Raw genomic sequence first — 19544 nt, 5'->3', positions numbered from 1 at the left:
AGTTTTAACGAAACGAAGTGCACGCTACGGTGAGATGATGTGTATTATGATAAGTAGCTGTCGTTGGCGTATTCCTGCGGGGTAAAGCAGCGCTAGACTATAGCTTGCTGAGACATATGTAGAGGAGCAAATGAGTAATTTTTGTTGCATTGTTATCAAAGCGGTTAGCCAACACTGCAACCACAATTGACGTTGGCCCGTATTACATTGTTATCAAAGCGGTTAGCCAACACTGCAGCCACAATTTACCTTGGCCCGTCATGACGCCAGTATAAGATCTTTTACAGCAGAGCTGTTATGATCGAGGTTTGCCGTGTGTCGTAGATACAAAAATTATCATAATCATGAACTGGCACGCACTCAATCACCGCTCAAGCACACTGTACAGATGGTCAACAAGAAAACCAGAAACGGGTGGCTGCTGATAGCCATGTATAGTATAGTATAGTATAGTATAGTATAGTATAGTATAGTATAGTATAGTATAGTATAGTATAGTATAGTATAGTATAGTATAGTATAGTATAGTATAGTATAGTATAGTATAGTATAGTATAGCATAGCATAGCATAGCATAGAATATAACAGTATGGTATAGTATAGTATAGTATAGTATAGTATAGTTAGTATAGCATAGTATTGTATGGTATGGTATGGTATGGTATGGTATAGTACAGTATAGCAAGGGGAGAGAAAAAGAGAGGTAAGAGGGTAAAAGCCTAGCCAAGCCAGGACCAGCTGGGTGCCCACCAGCTCTGCTGTGACAAAGCCTTGCACAACTTAGTGCAAGCTGCGCTAATTTTTTCCCAAAGCAGTTTCAACCACTGTGACACCTGGCTGCCACGACCCGCCACGGTGGTCTAGTGGTTATGGGGCTCGACTGCTGACCCCGAGGTCGCGGGATCGCATCCCGACCGCGGCGGCCGCATTTTCAATGAAGGCGTAATTCTTGAGGCCCGTGTATACCTAGATTTGGGTGCACGTTAGGGAACCCCATGTGGTCGAAATTTCCGGAGCCCTCCACTACGGCGTCTCTCATAATCATATGGTGGTTTTGGAGAAGTTAAACCGTAGCACTTATTATTACCTGGCTGCCACGCAAAATGTCTGTGTTCGATCCCGACTGGAACCGTGATTTCTATTCTCTGTGCCTATCAAGTTTTTCTGCGACACGGGCTCCTTAAAGCTATTGTGTGAAAATTTCAAAAGTCTATTCTCCCTGTTGCTGGGTTGATATACAGGGTGGTTTTTTTAGACAATACAGATTTGTTATAAAAATTCTATGACAGTCACGCTCCAGTCATTTTCAAAGCACACGTACTCTGTGTCAAGGCGGAACTATTTTGCCGCCACTGAAATGACATTGTCGAGAGCAATTGAGAAAAACTTCTTAATTAAAATTTTAAATATTGACTTGAGGGCAGTTATTACATTAAAAAGTTGCAGTTGCTGCCAATTTATGGCATACCCAACTTTCAGAAATCACGAAAGTTGCCCGTAATTCGAGACATTCATCATCGAATTCACGGGCGAAGCTGATCGCCTCCGGCGCGCACACAACGCGGCCTCTCTGTTACGCTAGACCGGAACTACCCGTGACAAAGAAGTGACGAAATTAGAATCACAAGAATGTGTGGGGGTGAACTGTATTTCCATACTTATTTTTGCTTTTCATGCTAGAGTTTTGAGCTTCGCGCGAACCAGATACTTCTTCGCTACAACCGATATCGCTGTGGCTCTCGTGTTTCCGGTTTCATTATAAAAAGAATGTCACCGTAAAGTGCGCTTGGTAAAGCACACTTGTAGCTAATGCGAGATATGATCAACCAAAGCTTGTCATAAGTTGGGTATAACCGATAATTCGCTATATCAGTTCTTCGTTATAGCGAGGTTCAATTGTACATAGTACTCGCGTTGAAACGGTAACACTCTCCAATCATTGATTAGTTTTTTTTACTGTAGTTTGCAGATCAAAGTTATTTGTGCGGCGGGAATGTGCGTACAGACATATCCTCGCCACAAAATCTTCTCGGGTGGAATTACAAGGCTCCACGGATAAAACAGTGTCATTTTCGACGGAAAAGCGACGCATTGGTAGCAATTAACAAAGACGGGAAAACGGCGATGAATTTTAGACGAACACAAAGGAAGACAGATGACGACAGCGACGACTGCCCTTGGCTGAACTTGGCTACTTTTTGGCCAATTTCCCCAATTTCTTGGCTCTGTTTTGTCGTTTCGACCAGGCAACCATGGCTGGTGCGCGAGCACACCTTCATGCAGTAAAGACATTAAGAGAGAAAGAGAGAGATATTGTGCACTGATGTTGATAATGTGCGTCTCCGTAATTTACGTCCATTCATTTCTTACTTTTTACGGTGTAATGGTTGGTTCATGGTAAAGGATGCGTCACGACGCAACCACAAGGCCAAAGGATATATAAAAGAAAGAAATCGCTCGTGTTTCTCGTTTCATTTCGTTCGTCCCTGCGGTTACGCAGTGACGTACCATGAACCTTTACGATGAACTCCATACAACTAGCCCAATTAACGTCTACATTTAACGCCATTTAGTGTACACAACTTCCGATAACTAATTATCGAACGGCTTTTTCACATCTCAAGTGGCTCGTCCCACTGTGGTTCCGGCTCGATTTCATCATGACCGGCAACGTCTCCAGCATCATCATCATCGAACCGGAGCCGCTGGCGACGTTCTGGCAACGGCTGCACGCGATGCTCAAGACAACGTACGTCACCTACGTGGAGCAGTTCATTCAGGTCGTCTACGGCACGCAGTCGACCTTGGCTCCCGCTTCCTACATCAAGTTCCTGAGGGAAGAGAGCGCAACTGTGCAGGTGAGGTTGACCGTCAACGCGAGATTCTCAATAAAGTTGTCAATCTCTCCGGGTTTTCAAGGCGAATGCCTCCGATGCCTCATCAAACGCGAAAATCTGCCGTCGGCGTCAACGCGGGTGACGCAAAAAACGACAACAGCATTTCGCCGGGTTTGCAGCCTCGACAGGGCAGCTACGATGGTGGTGGCTGTGCGACGTTCAGGTTTTGCTATAGCGGCAACACAAGCGATAACCGCTGCGTCTGCTTATCGCAGTCATCAGCCGTCGCCAGGGAAGCATATCGTTTGTACGCGGAACGTTAGGGGGCACAATCACCGCGCGCACAGGCGCGCAAGCGGCATGTCACGTGGTATTCTTTTTTTTTGAATTTTGCGGGCATCTGGAGTGAACAGACAGAAAAACAGTAATACTTAAAAGATATAAAGTTAGAAATTGTCTAATCAGACGTTTTGCAAACCTATCTACAACTTTCTCATTGGAATCTTTCGGCCCGCTTCGTTGTTTCGAAAGTTAGTTAATTAAACATGCCTAATTAAGCAATTAAGAAGAAAACAAAAAAAATAGTGTGGCCTATTGCAGGTAATAGTCGTCAAAATGCGTTTGGTTGCGTATCTATGGAGTGCGTCGGCATATTTTGAACTCTTTCGTGACCGTGGGAAAATCGGCCACATTTTGTATGCTTTAATAATTTATTTTTTATTATGAGTAATATAACAGCTACAGCGTAATATTATATGTCAATATTAAGCAAGTGATTCTACCTTTTAATGGTATTACTTTAAACAATTAATATGGTTAATATGCAAAAATATTTATGAAAAACAAAATTTACTGAACATTTCATAGAACATTTTTAATGTTGCGCTCCCAGTATGAAAAACAAAGAAAAATAATGTGAAATATAGAAATTATTTTGTCAACAGTTTTCTTTATTAGAGGAAAGTTTGAATGGTCTAGCTCAAAAAGCGTATTAGTCACATTTTTTTTTGTCTGCCTAGCGAAAACTGCATTGTTCCATCAGGTTGCGCATGTTATATTTTTCTTCTCTCTAAATTTTCCAGACATAGTAACACAATAAATATAATTAAGAAGAATAAATGTTCTATTGATCCATAGGTATTTAGCAAATTATGCTAAATACCAGCACAGAAAAGGAACTCGCATACCAAAAGGTAGGACTGAACACGGCACCAAAACATCCTAATGGCTTCACCGCACACAATAGAAATATTCTAAACTTCTAAGCTTCAAAAAAGCCTTCAAATTTCAATGGCCGACGCTATCGCAATAGGTGGAACCATGTCTGAAAGCTCTGTGGTGTAAAATTGTTTTTTTTTTTCTAAGGTCCGTGTGCCGCTGGGCAAAAGAGGAATTACAAGTGGCATTTGTCCGGTCGTCAAGTTTCTTGATCTCATAGCACTTTATTTTCTCCGCTTCATCAATCGGTAGGACTTGTTCTGACTGTACTTGTTTTGGGAACGTGTAGTCGTGGAAGCTCGACAATAGCCATATAGAGAGGCAGGAAAATGAAATTCATCATCTCTGCGGCCATGACTATTTCCCAAGAACCACCATCCTCGGCATAAGACTGTTTCTACAGAATTGGCAACCACGCATGCTCATTTTTAGGGAGCACTGCAACATGGTGCGCAAGCGGGTGTGTCGCGTGGTAGTTTTCGTATTTCGCGGGCGTTCGCAGTAAGCAGAAGGACGCGAATACTTAAGCAAGGGAAATTGACCACCACCCGTTTGTAGCACGCAGCTTTTTAGCAATTGTCAGCACGTTTGCAATTGTCAGCGCGAGGGCGAATTCATCGACAACTCGAAGCACATGGACACATACTATTGCAAACAAGTTCTGCAGGATTCTTAATAGATACAAACTTAGAACATGTCTAATCAGGTGTTTTGTCAACCGATCTACAACTTTCTGATCGATATCTTTTGCGCAGTTTTGTTGTTTTAGAAATGATTGTGTGACTTACTCCATGCAATAGTGAGCAACGTACGTTTGGTCTCGTCATCATAAAGTGCATCGGCATAATTGAAAACTAGTTAGCTGGAGCACCCTGTATACAGACCACCCGCCACGGTGGTCTAGTGGTTATGGTGCTCGACTGCTGACCCGCAGGTCCCGGGATCGAATCCCGGCTGCGGCGGCCGCATTTTTGATGCAGGCTAAAAAATGCGTGAGGCCCGCGCACTTGGATTTAGGTGCACGTTAAAGAACCCCAGGTGGTCGAAATTTCCGGAGCCCTCCACTACGGCGTCTCTTATAATCATATCGTAGTTTTGGGACGTTAAACCCCAACGATTGTTATTATTACCTGTATATAGACCAGAATTTTCATCGACTGCAGGGGGCAGCCATCTTTGGTGAGGGGCGGCTGATCACATGGAGCGGACGACCACGATAATGCCCGGCCTGTCTTTATCGCATGCTGGCCGCGAATGTTGGCTCGCCATCAGTTATGAAATGACCAAGCCCGCAGCCCCTAGACTCACAGAAAAGATCGAGTAAAAAGGGCGTCTTTTTGTCCCACAACAATAATCGTCATTTATTTTGGCTTCCTTTCCTTGCATTATCACCGCGCGCCCGGCACTTTCTGGTCACGAACGGCGTGTGCGTTATCAGCGTGACATAGCATTATTGGTAGGAAAGTGGCCAGCGCCAGTTTTCAAGAAAGGAAACGCAAGCAAGCCAGATGACGATTATTGTTGTGGGACAAAAAGACGCCCTTTTTACTCAATCTATTCTGTGAGTGTAGCGCTGGTCACACCGACTGATGATAGCTGGGGTTAAGATTATCTATGCTTGCTCTAAACGTTGGTGCGAAAGTAGGAATGATCTCGTCTATACGGTCTAAATATGTTCCAGGGGGACGTGTTCGACGTGCTGAGCGTGACAGCAAGCAGCCGTCTCCCGGTTCCCCTGGACGGCAGGCTCTCGGATCTGGCCGAGTTCGCGCCCAAGTTCACCGGCGACGCCTGGGCGGCGGCGGTGTCCAAAGTGGTGGGTTGGAGCGTCAGCGAGGAGTACGTCGTGCACGCCAGCGCGCGCCAGCTCCTGGACGCCATGAACGAGTTGGCCATTTCGACGTCGGCCGAGTACCTGCTCTACCACACCGTTTGGTGGTTCGTCCAGCAGATCGGCGCCCTCACCAGCAACGCGCTGTTCGAGGCCACCCGCGTCGCCGTCGGCGAATCGGGCAACCTGTACCAGGGACTTCTGTGCGGTGTGCAGGTGAAGACCTGGAGACCTTAGCGAGTGCCGACACAAGATACTAGGAAAGGAACGGCATTGCAGTAAGATAAAGATATAGCGAGGGTACCCGAAATCACCGCTGACATGCAGCTACGGCGTCCTTGTCAAGTGCCACTCAGATCCTAACAACTACTGGTGACACGATGGGCTTATCAAGATCAGCGAGATCATGTAATGCAGGTTCTTAAAGCAGGCTGAGATATTACAGTTTCCTTTGTCATGAAGAGTGCCATCTAACAATTTGCTGCTGGGTCAGCCAAGGTCAGTCTCGATTTCGCTTAACTTTCGCATAGGATGGTAGCAATTTTCTCTCCACTGAATCCGCAGCTCGCGCGACACGTCCTGGATAAGGAAGTTTTAGGTCCATGTTCATTGTTTCAAAAGGACTTAGATATCGATTCGCTTGGAAGTTCACAGGATTAAGAGAACTTGTCTCTTCATAGCTAAAGATTCAATTCACTTAGTACTCGCAATTAAACGTGCGTGCGACGATCAGTTTACGTAAAACCTAGGAGGGGCTAGGGGCTGTGCGCCGCTGTACAACAACAGACAGACAGTCATGTTTGTCTCGCGGGCATTCCAGTGGCCTTTGCATGGTCGCGACGCCGACAGTGCTCCACGTGGTGCAACCAAAGCAAAAACTGTCTAATGGCCAGTCCGTCGGGGAAAGGCGATAGCGCCAATGTTGACAGCCGGTTACAGTTCTGAAATGGTTGTGGGGATCGTCAATGATCATTCCGCCATTGCTCCGTTAATTTGGCCGGCGCAGTGCGGAGGTTGATATACTGGTATTGGTGCGCAAACGAAAGCAATGACAGTGCATCCCGTATGTACCTGCGCGTTTTTACACGCGCGCAACTTTGGTTCTTTCATGTGTTGACAAAGTGCACAACCTTTTTCATTGCTCCTTTTATTTGTCTTGAGCATGAATATTAGTTTCATATGTGCACACTGAAATATTCAACTGCAGAGTTCACTTATTGCTTTTTTTTGTCGCTGTCGCTGCTTTGGTTAGTTTGTACATCGGCTTTTCGTTAGTTTTCCCATATCTGAAGTCCTCTTTATCTTGTATTACCTCTCCTGCAAAGGCCTGAACAGGCCTACAGTACTGAATGAAAACGAAGGGTGGCCAACAGATAGGCGGCAAGCCTCTCTCTAAAACAGTCTTTCTACTGGATCGTCGATGCATCCTCTCGCCGGCCACCACCTTAATTAACACGCAAGCTTTGTGTTTTTTTTTTGGCACTGTTCAGACGAGCATCACGTACAGCACCCTCCTCGCGTCTCGTCAGGCGACGAGCGTCCAGCCGGCCACCAGGCAGTCCGTGGAGGACACCCTGAACCTGGTGCATTCGGTGGCGGTGACCACCGTGCGGTCCTCGAACAATCTCAGACTGCTGGTGCGCGACTCGGCGTACTACATGCTGCTCGAAACGCATCCCGTCGTGTGGCCGCTGCCGCCGAACTTCGACGCGACCAAACTGGGGACCTACTACGGCGACACCGTGGACGGCTCGCGGGGATTCTTCGGCCACTGGCACTCGAGCCGCCTGGGAATCCAGCGCTCTTTCGGAAGGTTGGCATCTTCCGATATGTACTTTCTTTAAGTGGCTTTACATGGTCGCCCTCCTCCATTGCCGTGCTTTTTTCTCGTCAACTTTTGCAGAGCAGTCGGCGTATAATTAGGTACCATTGTATATCATTAACGAAAGAAGTGCAACTGATCAAGGGTTCGTTTTCTTAGTCATGTACAGCCTAATAAAACCGACAGACAATGAAGGAAAGAAAAGTATAGGGACATAATTTCTAGAGTCTACCTGTTTTGAGGTAATTATGCTTTAAATGTGAAGAAATTAAAGTGGACGAAGGACGACCGCCGCTGTATCTCAATCGGTAGAGCATCGGACGCGTTATCCGGAGGTTGTAGGTTAGGTTCTTACCAGCGGCAAGTAGTCTTTTCGTCCACTTCAACATTGTTTTCGTGGACTTTTACATTTATAATATAATTACCACATTACAGATAAAGGCTAAAAATAATGCCTCAATGCTTTCTTTGGCTTATTGTCTGTTGGCTTCGTTAGGTTGTACACATGCATCATTAAAAAGTATACAAGCGAACACTGCAGTATGGTTCCAAGGAGCGTGCGGTGGGAGCTAGTCGGTCAGACATCTCTAAAAAAACACATAAAACCACGCTTAGGAACAGGGCGTGGGAAAGAAACGGACAGGACAAGCGCAGGTCCTGTCCAGGACTGTGCTCGTCCTATCCATTTCTTTTCCGTGTCCTGTGCCTAGGCGTAGTTTTATGTTATTTTGCCATGGTTCCAACATTCCTACGCGCTCCGCGTTGTCCATTTCACACCAACAGAAGCATTCACACCGCCGCTTCCGAGTTCTACAAGCTCGACCCGACGTCGCTGGCCAGCTACAGTCCGGCCTTCAAGGGGGTGTCCGTGGCGACGGCGGCCATCCAGACGCCGCTATACTACGGCGCCGGCACCGCGGCCATGCGCTTTGGCGGCCTGGGGTTCACGTACGCGGCGCAGCTCGTGCGCAACATGGACGCCCGAGCGCTCCAGGACGCGGCCGCCATCGCCGAGTCACCAGTTGCCCTGGAGGCGGACCACGTGTTCCAGTCTTTCGAGTGCTCCGACGCGAAGGAGAAACAGGCGGCGTTTCCTCACTTGCCGGCGCTGGTCCTCGCTCACGCGGCGTACAATAGGGTACGGCACAGTCGGGGTTAACTGGACACCGGCCAGATAAGGCAGGATTACTCCTAAAAAGTAATAAAGTTTGATTACTAGTGACCTTACTTCAAGGGGGACACTGCGCTTGAAAATTAAAAAAAAATATATTCTTTATGAATAAAAAATTAGCGCAGCCAATAAAAATTAGCGCAGGTCGCACACGGCTGCGTCACAGCAAGGTTGGTGGCCACCAAGCAGGTCTTTCCTTGGCTAGGCTTTTACCCTCTCACCTTTCTCTTCCCCACTCCTTGCTACGCTACACTTGGCTATATGCTTGCTCTATTTTTCTTTTTTTGTCGTTGTTTATTTTTTCTTCCTTTCTCTAGCAGTCTATTTCTTTCTTTTTCTTGCTCTTTATATCTTTTTCTCTTTCTTCCCTTTATTTCTCTTTCGGCATTTTTTATCTTTCTCTCTATTTATTTATTTCTCTTTCTGACCTTCTCTTTCTATTTCTCTCTAATGCTGTGCCTTGCTGTCTACCATCCTCCTCACTCTCACATCTGTCCTCCTCACCCTCAATTCCTTTCCCCCCCTCCTTGCTGTAGATTAAACTTGGTGAGTTTTTGTACATTTGTGTGCTTACTTCGAATACGCAATTGTTCTAGTATGCAATGTGTAATTTTTAAGATATCATCCACTGCATGTGCGATATTGGGAGCGATCGTTTGCCTGGACTGTCAGAGTTAAAGTACGGAATACAGAATGAGAACTGTGTGTAAGATAACAAGAATGAATGTTCTAAACCCACTTGAACAAAAGCTATGGTACGTTGAACATTCGCGACTGAAATCCCAGCTTGACATGCACTCCCTCGCGAATGTTCAACATAGCGTAACTTCCGAAATTCTCATTACTGTCCAGTCTGGCGCCGGCCTTCTTGACGGTATTCGTGTCGGTTGCTCCTCTTATCTCCTCTGCCCCCCCCCCCCCTTTGCGCTGCTGTGGAGCTGTCGTTCGCGAGAGACAGTTGGGTAGTGCTTTTTTTCTCTTCTATTCCCTCTTGTCAAAGGGACCCACACAATAAAGTACGGCAACTTACGGCCGGGGCCTTGGTTTAGCGGCAGCTGGCAGATATAATGCTTCCGCATTCTTTGGGCTATTTACAAGCCCGCAAGCGCAATGCACGCAATAGTCATCATGGCCGCCCCATCGTGACCACCTCTCTAAGCACCGTTATCATCAACGCGACCGCAACTAAAGTGGGCTGCTAGCAGGCCGGAGTGTCGCTACCGCTTTCGGATGGTGCGGTCCAGGTAGGTGGTGGCATTTGCCAAAGGCGCTCAGCAGATGGCCTCCCAGAGGTCGCATACCTAAGGGGAAACTATTGATGCCGAGAGAACGCGAGCTCCTGAACCGTCCGGAACGCTCTGGGAGCTCGCGTATTCTGGACGCACCAACAGAAATGGTTGACGGACCAAAAGACATGGACCACCTTCGGCATGGTGCCACGGCGTGGCACAAGTACAAAGGCGCAAGGCAGTAATCCTGGGCGGAGTGGAGCACTAGGCTCATAGCTGCTTCTGGACGGAATGACTACCACCTCGCTGCCACCATTAAGTCCAACCTGACCGCTACCGAGGATGGAGCTCAGGAGGGGCACCACCTCGAGGCTTTGCATTGCAGCTCACCTAGAGGGAGTGTCACAACCTACCCTGGGACACGCACAACTGAGACCAGGCTCACCACTTCAGGTCTCGGACTCGGCGCCGGTAACCAACACCATAATATCTCTGACAGACGCAGAGATCACATCTCATTTACAGCCGATGGAGAAGCAATACCGAAGCTCACCATCATATGAGCAGGTCACTGCGACCTCTTTCCAACAGCGAAAGTCGGAGAAGCGGTCCTGACTTCGCGCGCAGCCACACCGGAAGTCTGACCTGTCTGAGAATTCTGGAATACAGATCCTTCTTGTCGCGTCCAAGCACAGTCCTCCGCTTTAAATGCAGTCACGGGCCGAATGCGCGGACACGCACCTACCGCTAAGCGACATATCGCTTAAAGAAGCCAACGTGAGAGATGATGCCGCATTCGTCGAAGGTCCGTCCGTTTAAGCTTGCAGAGATCCAAGCGTGGCTGAGCCTACCAATGCACCTCAGCCGGAAGCTGATGTCCACCAGGCCTTCCCTCTGGCGTGTGAGCCCACTACGACACGAAGTACTTCACTCGGACTACCAGTGTGTCGTCTGAAGGCCGCGTGGATCACAACGTAGTGGTTTTCTCCGTGGCATCCGTCGGTGATCTAACGGGCGTCGACAAGATAGGAAGGACAAGCAGCGTAGATGCCTTTGGACACTCTTGACTAGCTTACTCGCATCCATCATCCAGCAAGTATGTGCCTATTCAAGACGCAATCGCGAAAGAGGGCTATTTAGATAAGCCATGCGACCGCACTCCTCATGTGACCAGCTCAAACATGCTGCCACAACGGCACAGTTAGCGCCGTCAGCTAGGGCCCTCATCATCGGAAGGGTTAAAAGCCAGACCGCAGCACGTCCCAGACATGCGACCGCTACGACATAGCCAATGTCGGTCACCGGAATCACCTTTGGCAAATTTTCAGGCGAAGTTGCAGCGTGGCCGAGGCCGGCCGCTCCGAAACAGCCAGTGCTGCCCACTAGAGACATTGTCGGCAGCCCACCGTGGTTGCAGTCATGGCCGAGTGTGAAGAGACCGGGGTTCGGGCGCGCGGGCAGGTAGGGCGAACGCGAAGACCAAGCGCAGAACAGCCGGCCTCGTGAACAGGCGTTGTCTATTTCTCTGCATGATAGTATGTATGTGTGTATGTATGTATGTATGTATGTATGTATGTATGTATGTATGTATGTATGTATGTATGTATGTATGTATGTATGTATGTATGTATGTATGTATGTATGTATGTATGTATGTATGTATGTATGTATGTATGTATGTATGTGTATGTATGTATGTATGTATGTCTGTATGTATGTATGTATGTATGTATGTATGTATGTATGTATGTATGTATACGTGACACTCTAAATTCCGCCTATTCTTTGCAACGCAGAGCTTGAACGGAAGCGCGGAAGACGCCCGGCTGAAAGGCTTGGAGATGTTCACGTCGACGCAAGTCTTCTTCATGACGGCGTGCCTCAGTCTATGCGAGGAAGACGCCGCGGGACGCCACCGGTCGGACGACTGCAACGCGGCCGCGCGAAACTTCGCTCCCTTCGTCGAGGCCTTCGGCTGCTCTCCCGGTTCGCCGATGAACCGGAGGGAGAAATGCCGCCTATTGAAGCCAAACTAGTCGGGACACTGCGCGGAACGTGAGTCCTCTCCGCGGAGCGTGCCTCCATTGGGACACCACGCGGAGCGGAACGTTGTGCGGAGCGCGGCTCCGTTGGGACACTGTGCGGAGCGTGCCTCCGTTGGAACACTACGCGGAGCGGAACACTGTGCGGAGCGCGGCTCCATTGGGACACTACGTGGAGCGGAGCACTGAGTGGAGCGTGGTTCCATTGCGCGTCTTTGTTTTGTGCGGTGCGCGCGTGACATTGTCGAACTCTGTAGGACATTTCCCATCCAGCTGCTCACGCATCTTGCTCAGTCACGCACTTTTCTTTTTCGAACGGGTATTTTTATTTGTATTTGTTAGAAATTGTAAATTTTTGTGAACGAGAACTTTTCTACGGGCTTTTCAATTTCTGATTGCTTGGTTAGGTGCAACTTGAGTATCCGCTCCGCAAGTATATTGAAATGTGCTGTTTACAACAACATAAACTGTGCTTTCCGCGTGATTCGTACAGTTGCGGCACGCCTCTATGGTCGAAGAGGCACCAGCATTCTAAGGCATTGGATGCAGTATGATGATGTTTGGCATCACCGATAAATGAGCATACGCTAAATTAAAAAGAGAAATCCTGTACTGACATTTCGGATTTAGTTGCAGGGTGGGTGATCGGCTAAGGTTCGAAATCCTGTGCCACCTCTGTGTCGTGTGCTTAACAGCTTCGCTGGTCATGCAGCTTCACAGAATGGAATGACTAATTTTGGCTCGAAGCGAAGTAGAAGCAACCTAGAATAGCAGCAGGATTTAAATAGTAACAAGGTGCAAGTTACCAGCTGTAAAAAAACGCCAGGCCTGCGCTGAAACCGCAGCACAGTCACAGCGAAAGCTGGAAGAGCGGCGTTTCAAGAGCCCGTTGTAAGCTCTCTTGGGGCTACAATACAAGTACACTAGAAAGGTACCCACTACGCCATAAATCAAATTTTCATGAAGTTGGGAAGCGCCTACTAAGCCATTATTCGTCATTCTGCGGAGAAGCGAGGCACCAGCTACACGTCTGTAAGGGATTATGTGCACTTTTGTTGACGCGACGACTGATGACGATGAAGAATTACGGCTCAGCCCTTTGTAATGGGTTGGAAGCTTTAAACGGCCCACCAGTTATGTAATTTGCACTGGGTGACGCCCGGTCGCTATTTCCCTCTGCCGTCATGCTGTATAACATACGCTGACGTGGGAGAGAGACGGGGGAGGGGTGCGAAGAACTTTACTGAGACCCCGAGGAAATGGATCATGCGCTTATGGGCTTCCTTGGCAACCAATACAAGTGCACTTGCGAGGAACCCACTACGCTGATTCATTGTAATTTTTGAGAAGTAGGGCAGCAGGCACTGTGCCATTTTTCGTCATTCTACGGAGAGCCGTGCTATCTGCTAAACGCATGCAAGGCATTATGCGCACTTTGTTGATGCTGTGCCTGATGACGACGAAGAATTATGGCAGAGACCTTTGTAATGGGTTGGAAGCAATCAACAACCTACTCGTTGCGCAATTCGCATTGTGTGACGCCTGGTTATAGAATTCGCGTTGTGCGACGCTTGGTGCTTATTTTACTCTTCTACCACGCTATATTGCATATGCTAATGTGGTTCGTTCCCGACACGAAGCCTGTATAGGACCTTTTTGCAAAGCAGTTTCAACCACCGGCATGGCTCAGAGGTTGAATACTGGGCTCACACGCAGAGGGCCCAGGTTCGAACCTCGTTCCATCCTGGAATTTTTTCTTATTTCGTTTTACAGCGAAAGCTGTTATGAGATCATTTCACCGGCCGTTTTTGGCGCCGTAGTTGTCCGCCGCCGCTGCCGCCGCCGCCGCCGCCGCCGGTGTCCGTAACCAGTATCGCTCGAAATAAGAAAAAAAAACGAAATAAGAAAAAAATGCCAGGAAGGAACGAGGTTCGAACCTGGGCCCTCTGCGTGGGAGCCCAGTATTCAACCTCTGAGCCATTCCGGTGCTTGGAACTGCTATGCAAAAAGGTCCTATACAGACTTCATGTCGGGAAGGAACCACATTAGCATATGCAATATAGCGTGGTAGAGAGTAAAATAAGCACCAAGCGTCGCGCAACGCGTCGCACAAAGCGAATTCTGTAACCAGGCGTCACACAATGCTAATTGCGCAATGAGTAGGTTGTTGAATGCTTCCAGGGTTGCCAATGGTGGCTACTTTTCGCCAAATTGGCGAATTTGAGAGGCCCGTGGCGACCTAAAATTATGAATGGCGACATGGCGAATTTTTGGCGATTTTCGGCTAAGGTCTCCACTGAGTTATGCATCCTAAGCTCAGTGTCTTCCCAATGAATGAGCGGCAACATTTTCTGTATTTTTCTTGGTTTTCGACCCACGAGTAGGATGTGCACATTACGCGTCATTCGTTATGTCCGTCCTGTAACTCCTGTGTGTCTCCTCAATTAGATGCAGGAGGTACTTAAATGTCCCCCAGCGACATCCTAGCAAAATGTAAGTCAGCGGACTGCCTTGAAAACCGCGAGGGGGCAATGTTTGACTAAGTTTGTGGCTTTAGGTGCTTTAAGCTTCTCTAAAGTTTTGCTTCTGAAGGGGCTAGACGACGGGTTGGCCGCGTGTTCCGACCATTTGTCCCGCCAAAGCTCCAACTCTTCTGAATAGCTTGGCTACCTATTCACTGTTGCTGTACCCCCATTCAGCTCGTAAAGACTGTTTTGGAATAGCGAAGAGAGGCGGATACGCGGCTATTCATGCAATAAAAATATTCATTGAGGCATTTTCCACTGTTCTCGGTGAGCGTGTGCAATGAAAACAATTGCTATATCACATTCTACATTGTCTATCTGATCATTAATAACGCATCCGATTGACGCGTGTAGATATAGGTGACTATAAGAAAGGTTCGGTGGTGTCCGTTATCATTATAGTTCACAATGAAAAGTTGTCAGACTCACTAGTGATCGGTTCCTGTTAGAATTCTGTCGTGTTACCTTCAATAAACCTTTCAATCTTTTTAATTCATATAAGGGTACGTAAAGCTGTCTGCGCACAACGCTTTCACGGTTTTCGCCCAAGGTTTACCGCACTTTTACCTTTGAAACGAGTGGACAGGGATGGAAAGATGTCATGAGCGTTTCATTCATTCACCCTTGCGCCACCACCCACATGTTGCGGATAGTCGGAGAAGCTGCACCATGCACTCCCATGGCGAAGTGGCCGATGCCACTCGTATTGAGAAACGTGAGTATAATTTCAGGGCCTTGGATGGTACTGTATTCTACGGGGCTATACGTGAGAGGAAATTTTTATTACTAGGTATGCCGCACATATATAGAATGGCGACTTTTTTGGCGATATTTGTAAAAAAATGGCGACTTTTGGCGACTTTTTGCTCGTCGTTTGGCGACATTTACTCGGAAGTCAGTGGCAACCCTGAATGCTTCCAACCCATTACAAAGGACTCTGCCATAATTCTTCATCGTCGTTAGGCACAGCATCAACAAAGTACGCATAATGCCTTACATGCGTTTGGCAGGTACCACGGCTCTTCGTAGAATGACGAAAAATGGCCCAGTGCCTGCTGCCCTACTTCTCAAACATTACAATGATTTATAGCGTAGTGGGTTCCTCGCAAGTGCACTTGTAGTGGTTGCCAAGGAAGCCCATAAGCGCATGATCCATATCCTCGGGGTCTCAGATAAATTACAGTGATTTAGAGCGTAGTGGGTTTCTCACAAGTGCACTTGTATTGGTTGCCAAGGAAGCCCATTAGCGGATGTTCCATTTCCTCGGGGTCTCAGTAAAATTACAATGATTTAGAGCGTAGTGGGTTCCTCGCAAGTGCACCTGTATTGGTTGCCAATGAAGCCCATCAGGGCATGATCCATTTCCTCGGGGTCTCAGTAAAATTACAATGATTTAGAGCGCAGTGGGTTCCTCGCAAGTGCATTTGTATTGGTTGCCAAAGGATCCCATAAGCGCATGATGCATTTACTTGGGGTCTCAGTAAAGTACTTCACCCCACCCCGTCTCTCTCCCACGACAACGTATGTTATACAGCATGACGGGAGAGGGAAATAGCAACCGGGCGTCACCCAATGCAAATTACTTAACTGGTGGGCCGTTTAAAGCTTCCAACCCATTACAAAGGGCTGAGCCATAATTCTTCATCATCATCAGTCGTCGCGTCAACAAAGTGCACATAATGCCTTACAGACGTGCGGCTGGTGCCTCGCTTCTCCGCAGAATGACGAATAATGGCTTAGTAGATGCTTCCCAACTTCACAAAAATTGTGATTTAAGGCGTAGTGGGTATCTTTCTAGTGTACTTGTATTGTAGCCCCAAGAGAGCTGACAACGGGCTCTAGAAACTCCGCTCTTCCAGCTTTCGCTGTGACTGTGCTGCGGTTTCAGCGCAGGCCTGGCGTTTTTTTTTCTTATTTCGAGCGATACTGGTTACGGACACCGGCGGCGGCGGCGGCGGCGGCGGACAACTACGGCGCCAAAAACGGCCGGTGAAATGATCTCATAACAGCTTTCGCTGTAATACGTTGCGCTTTAAAATTTACTATATTCAGCGCGTATAAGCCCCTATAACACACTTTCACATTTAACCTTGAAGTGTGGCTTCGCGGCAGCGCAAATTTCCCCCGGTCAGATGGTTTCGCGGCAAGACATATTCACGCTGCAGGGAAACCATCTCTTCAGGGGCGTTACGTGCGGTAAAATATACGTCTTTTCGTTCATTTCGAATACTTCGAAATATCGGAAACTTTAAATTCGTGTCGAAGCGAATTCAAATAAGGCAATATTCGTTCGAACATTCCAAGCGCTCGGATATTCGCCCACGCTCACGTTATGGGCATGTGCAACGTTTCATAAACTCATTGTCGTCTTTGTTATGAGATATGATATGGCCAATCCATTTTGTGTAAATCTATTCTTAATATCGAGATCTCTCTCTCTCCCTATATATATATATATATATATATATATATATATATATATATATATATATGTATATATATATGTATATATATATATATATATATATATATATATATATATGAAGCAAGCTCAAGCAGTTGAAGAAGAAGACGACAGAATTCAGGCCAGGGGGACGGGGGAGAATAAAGAAGAAGTTAGAAATGGCGACATGAAGAGCATCGTCTGTTTATTATGTGCGGTCTTGTTACGTAATTATGTGCGGGCTTGTTACATAATTTGGCGCAGCCGACGACAAGAGACTTCATGTGGGTGACTTTCTTTGTGGACAACCGCAGCGACTCTGCGGTATTCAAGAAATATCAAGTCGAGGACGACGCGGCCGTTGAGCTTCCCGAATATGTGACAACAGGTGAGCTTCTAAACCTCATTTTGACCAAAGCCTCCCTGTCTTCAGAGGAACTTTTGAAGCAAGATTTCGTGAAAGTGAACATTCCTCTAAGAAGGTTCAACGAGCTGGTGCTAACACCACTAGAGAAGAATTTCACGACCTGTCCAGCGCCGTCTGACGAGTTAACGACAGTACAGAGAGCCATTGCATGTCAACAGCAGAAAATTGTGCAGCAAAACGCTGTCATTGAGACTCTCGTCGCAGACTTGACGAAGCGGGCAAAGCTATCATCGCGACTAATCCAGCCAGACATATTCGACGACGCGTCCGACAATCCAGAAGCGTGGATAGCTTTCTATGAACAAGCTGCCAAGAGCAATGGATGGCTGTCTGATGAAGACTTGGTGATGAATATGCGACAGTTCCTTCACGGGATACCAAGAAAGTGGCACGAGTGGAGATTTTGGAAACAGGAGCCTGAACCTTGGTGTAAATGGAAAGAAAGTTTCCTTGCGACTTTCAACAGGAATCCCTTTGAGCGGTGGCATGAGGCAATATTCTGCCGCTTTGAGTCCGGAACGCCACTCGAGTATTTTCTTGAAAAACAGCGACTTCTTCGCATAGCTGAACCTGGATTGTCGACCTCGTCACTTCTTGCTCTTATAATTCACGGCTTACCTATAGATTTGCAACAACAGGTTTTAATACACTGTCCGAAAACGCCCGAAGCGCTTCTCCAACTACTCAAGCTATTATCGCGTCCCTGGGTTGAAAGAGGCTTCAAAAGTAAACAAAATATTTCAGAGACGACAAGCGTTAGCCACTTGGGTGAAAAGTACCCGTCGGATTTTGGAGACGTCACCTCCGACTTTAGTGGAAGCGCAACTCTCGTGCAGAAGAATAGGGTCTCGAAAGATGAGTGCAACGTTGGAGAGCAAAATAATTCTAAACTCATACATACAACGCACGAGACCGTCCAACTTGTGTCATCGAGTTTACTGCACATACAACTTGAAGTGATCGGTCGAGCTATGCGAGCACTTGTAGACAGCGGAGCTTCAGTTTCAGTTATGAAAAGAAGCAAAGCAAAACCCGAGGACATATTCAGAGGCAGAACTGTCATTGTAAGGGGCTATGATGGCCGTGAAAAAGAACACTGCGAATGGGTACGGATACGTCTGAAATACCAGTCACAATCTGTAGAAATACTGGCACTGGTGATAGAAGGCATCGAGTATGACTTTCTACTCTCTCGTCCAGACATGAAATTGCTGAAGCTCAATATTCACTGGGATGACACTGTGTCAGTGAGCCAAGATGTGCAACCAGTGAGAAAGAGAGACAAAATTCGCGTTGTGACAAAATCCGATGACATCCCTGCAATATATCCAGAATTATTCTGCAGAGGAGGCTATCCTCCAGGTACAACAAAGTTTGAAGTTCCATTCAAACTGCATGACACAACGGTTGTACGGAGGAAACCATACAACCTCACCAGGGAAAAGAAAGCATGGCTGAAGGAAGAGCTTGGGAAGATGCTGGATGCAGGCATTATCCGTCAGTCCGTATCACCATACGCATCGCCGATAACCATAGCGCCCAAGGAGGACGGGAGCCTTCGACTTTGCACGGACTACAGAGCCATTAACAGCCAGACGCATCTTATTCCCTTTCCTATGCCCAGAATAGATGGAATTATAGACGAGACAGGTGGATGTTCCTGGTTTTCCAGGATATACCCCTGTAAAGGCTTCTGGCAAGTACGTCTTCAAGAGGATACAAAGCAGTACACCGCTTTTATAACACCATTCGACATTTATGAGTACAACCGGCTGCCTTTCGGATGGAAGAACTCGCCTAGCTGGTTCCAGAAAATGATGAATACGGTTCTACACCCTTTCATTGGAAGCTTTTGCAATGTCTACGTGGATGATATCATCGTCTATTCTAAAAGCGAAGTTCTCCATCAACAGCATGTGGCACAGGTCCTCACAGCTTTGTCAGAAGCCGACCTCAAAGTCAACTTTAAGAAGAGCGAATTTTTTAAAACCAAGGTGAC

The 19544-nt window shown here is 47.3% G+C and overlaps 2 protein-coding genes across 2 annotated transcripts in view; both read left to right on the top strand.

The window, feature by feature from the left end:
- The window catches only part of LOC119405585 (uncharacterized), an 8187-nt gene extending 1253 nt beyond the window's left edge, over positions 1 to 6934 (top strand). Inside the window, exons 2-3 of the mRNA XM_037672421.2 lie at positions 2625 to 2858; positions 5737 to 6934. Of these exons, the coding sequence (XP_037528349.2) occupies positions 2625 to 2858; positions 5737 to 6123 (621 nt within the window). The 3' untranslated portion in view covers positions 6124 to 6934. The remainder of the gene's footprint in view (positions 1 to 2624; positions 2859 to 5736) is intronic.
- On the top strand, positions 6935 to 12144 carry LOC125759939 (uncharacterized). Its single transcript, XM_049419457.1, has 4 exons — positions 6935 to 6949; positions 7377 to 7699; positions 8492 to 8846; positions 11905 to 12144. The coding sequence occupies exons 1-4, from the start codon at positions 6935 to 6937 to the stop codon at positions 12142 to 12144; spliced, it is 933 nt and encodes a 310-aa protein (XP_049275414.1).
- Positions 12145 to 19544: the final 7400 nt, after the last annotated feature.

Source organism: Rhipicephalus sanguineus, chromosome 9 (assembly GCF_013339695.2).
Source record: "Rhipicephalus sanguineus isolate Rsan-2018 chromosome 9, BIME_Rsan_1.4, whole genome shotgun sequence".
In the NCBI taxonomy this organism is placed as follows: domain Eukaryota; kingdom Metazoa; phylum Arthropoda; class Arachnida; order Ixodida; family Ixodidae; genus Rhipicephalus; species Rhipicephalus sanguineus.
This window is presented reverse-complemented; position numbering and strand designations above follow the sequence as displayed.

What these genes read in the sequence shown, in the direction of transcription:
- LOC125759939 (XM_049419457.1), top strand. An exon ending in ATCCAGCGCTCTTTCGGAAG is followed by an intron (nt 7,700 to 8,491) that starts GTTGGCATCTTC and finishes TCACACCAACAG; the next exon opens with AAGCATTCACACCGCCGCTT. An exon ending in CTCACGCGGCGTACAATAGG is followed by an intron (nt 8,847 to 11,904) that starts GTACGGCACAGT and finishes TTTGCAACGCAG; the next exon opens with AGCTTGAACGGAAGCGCGGA.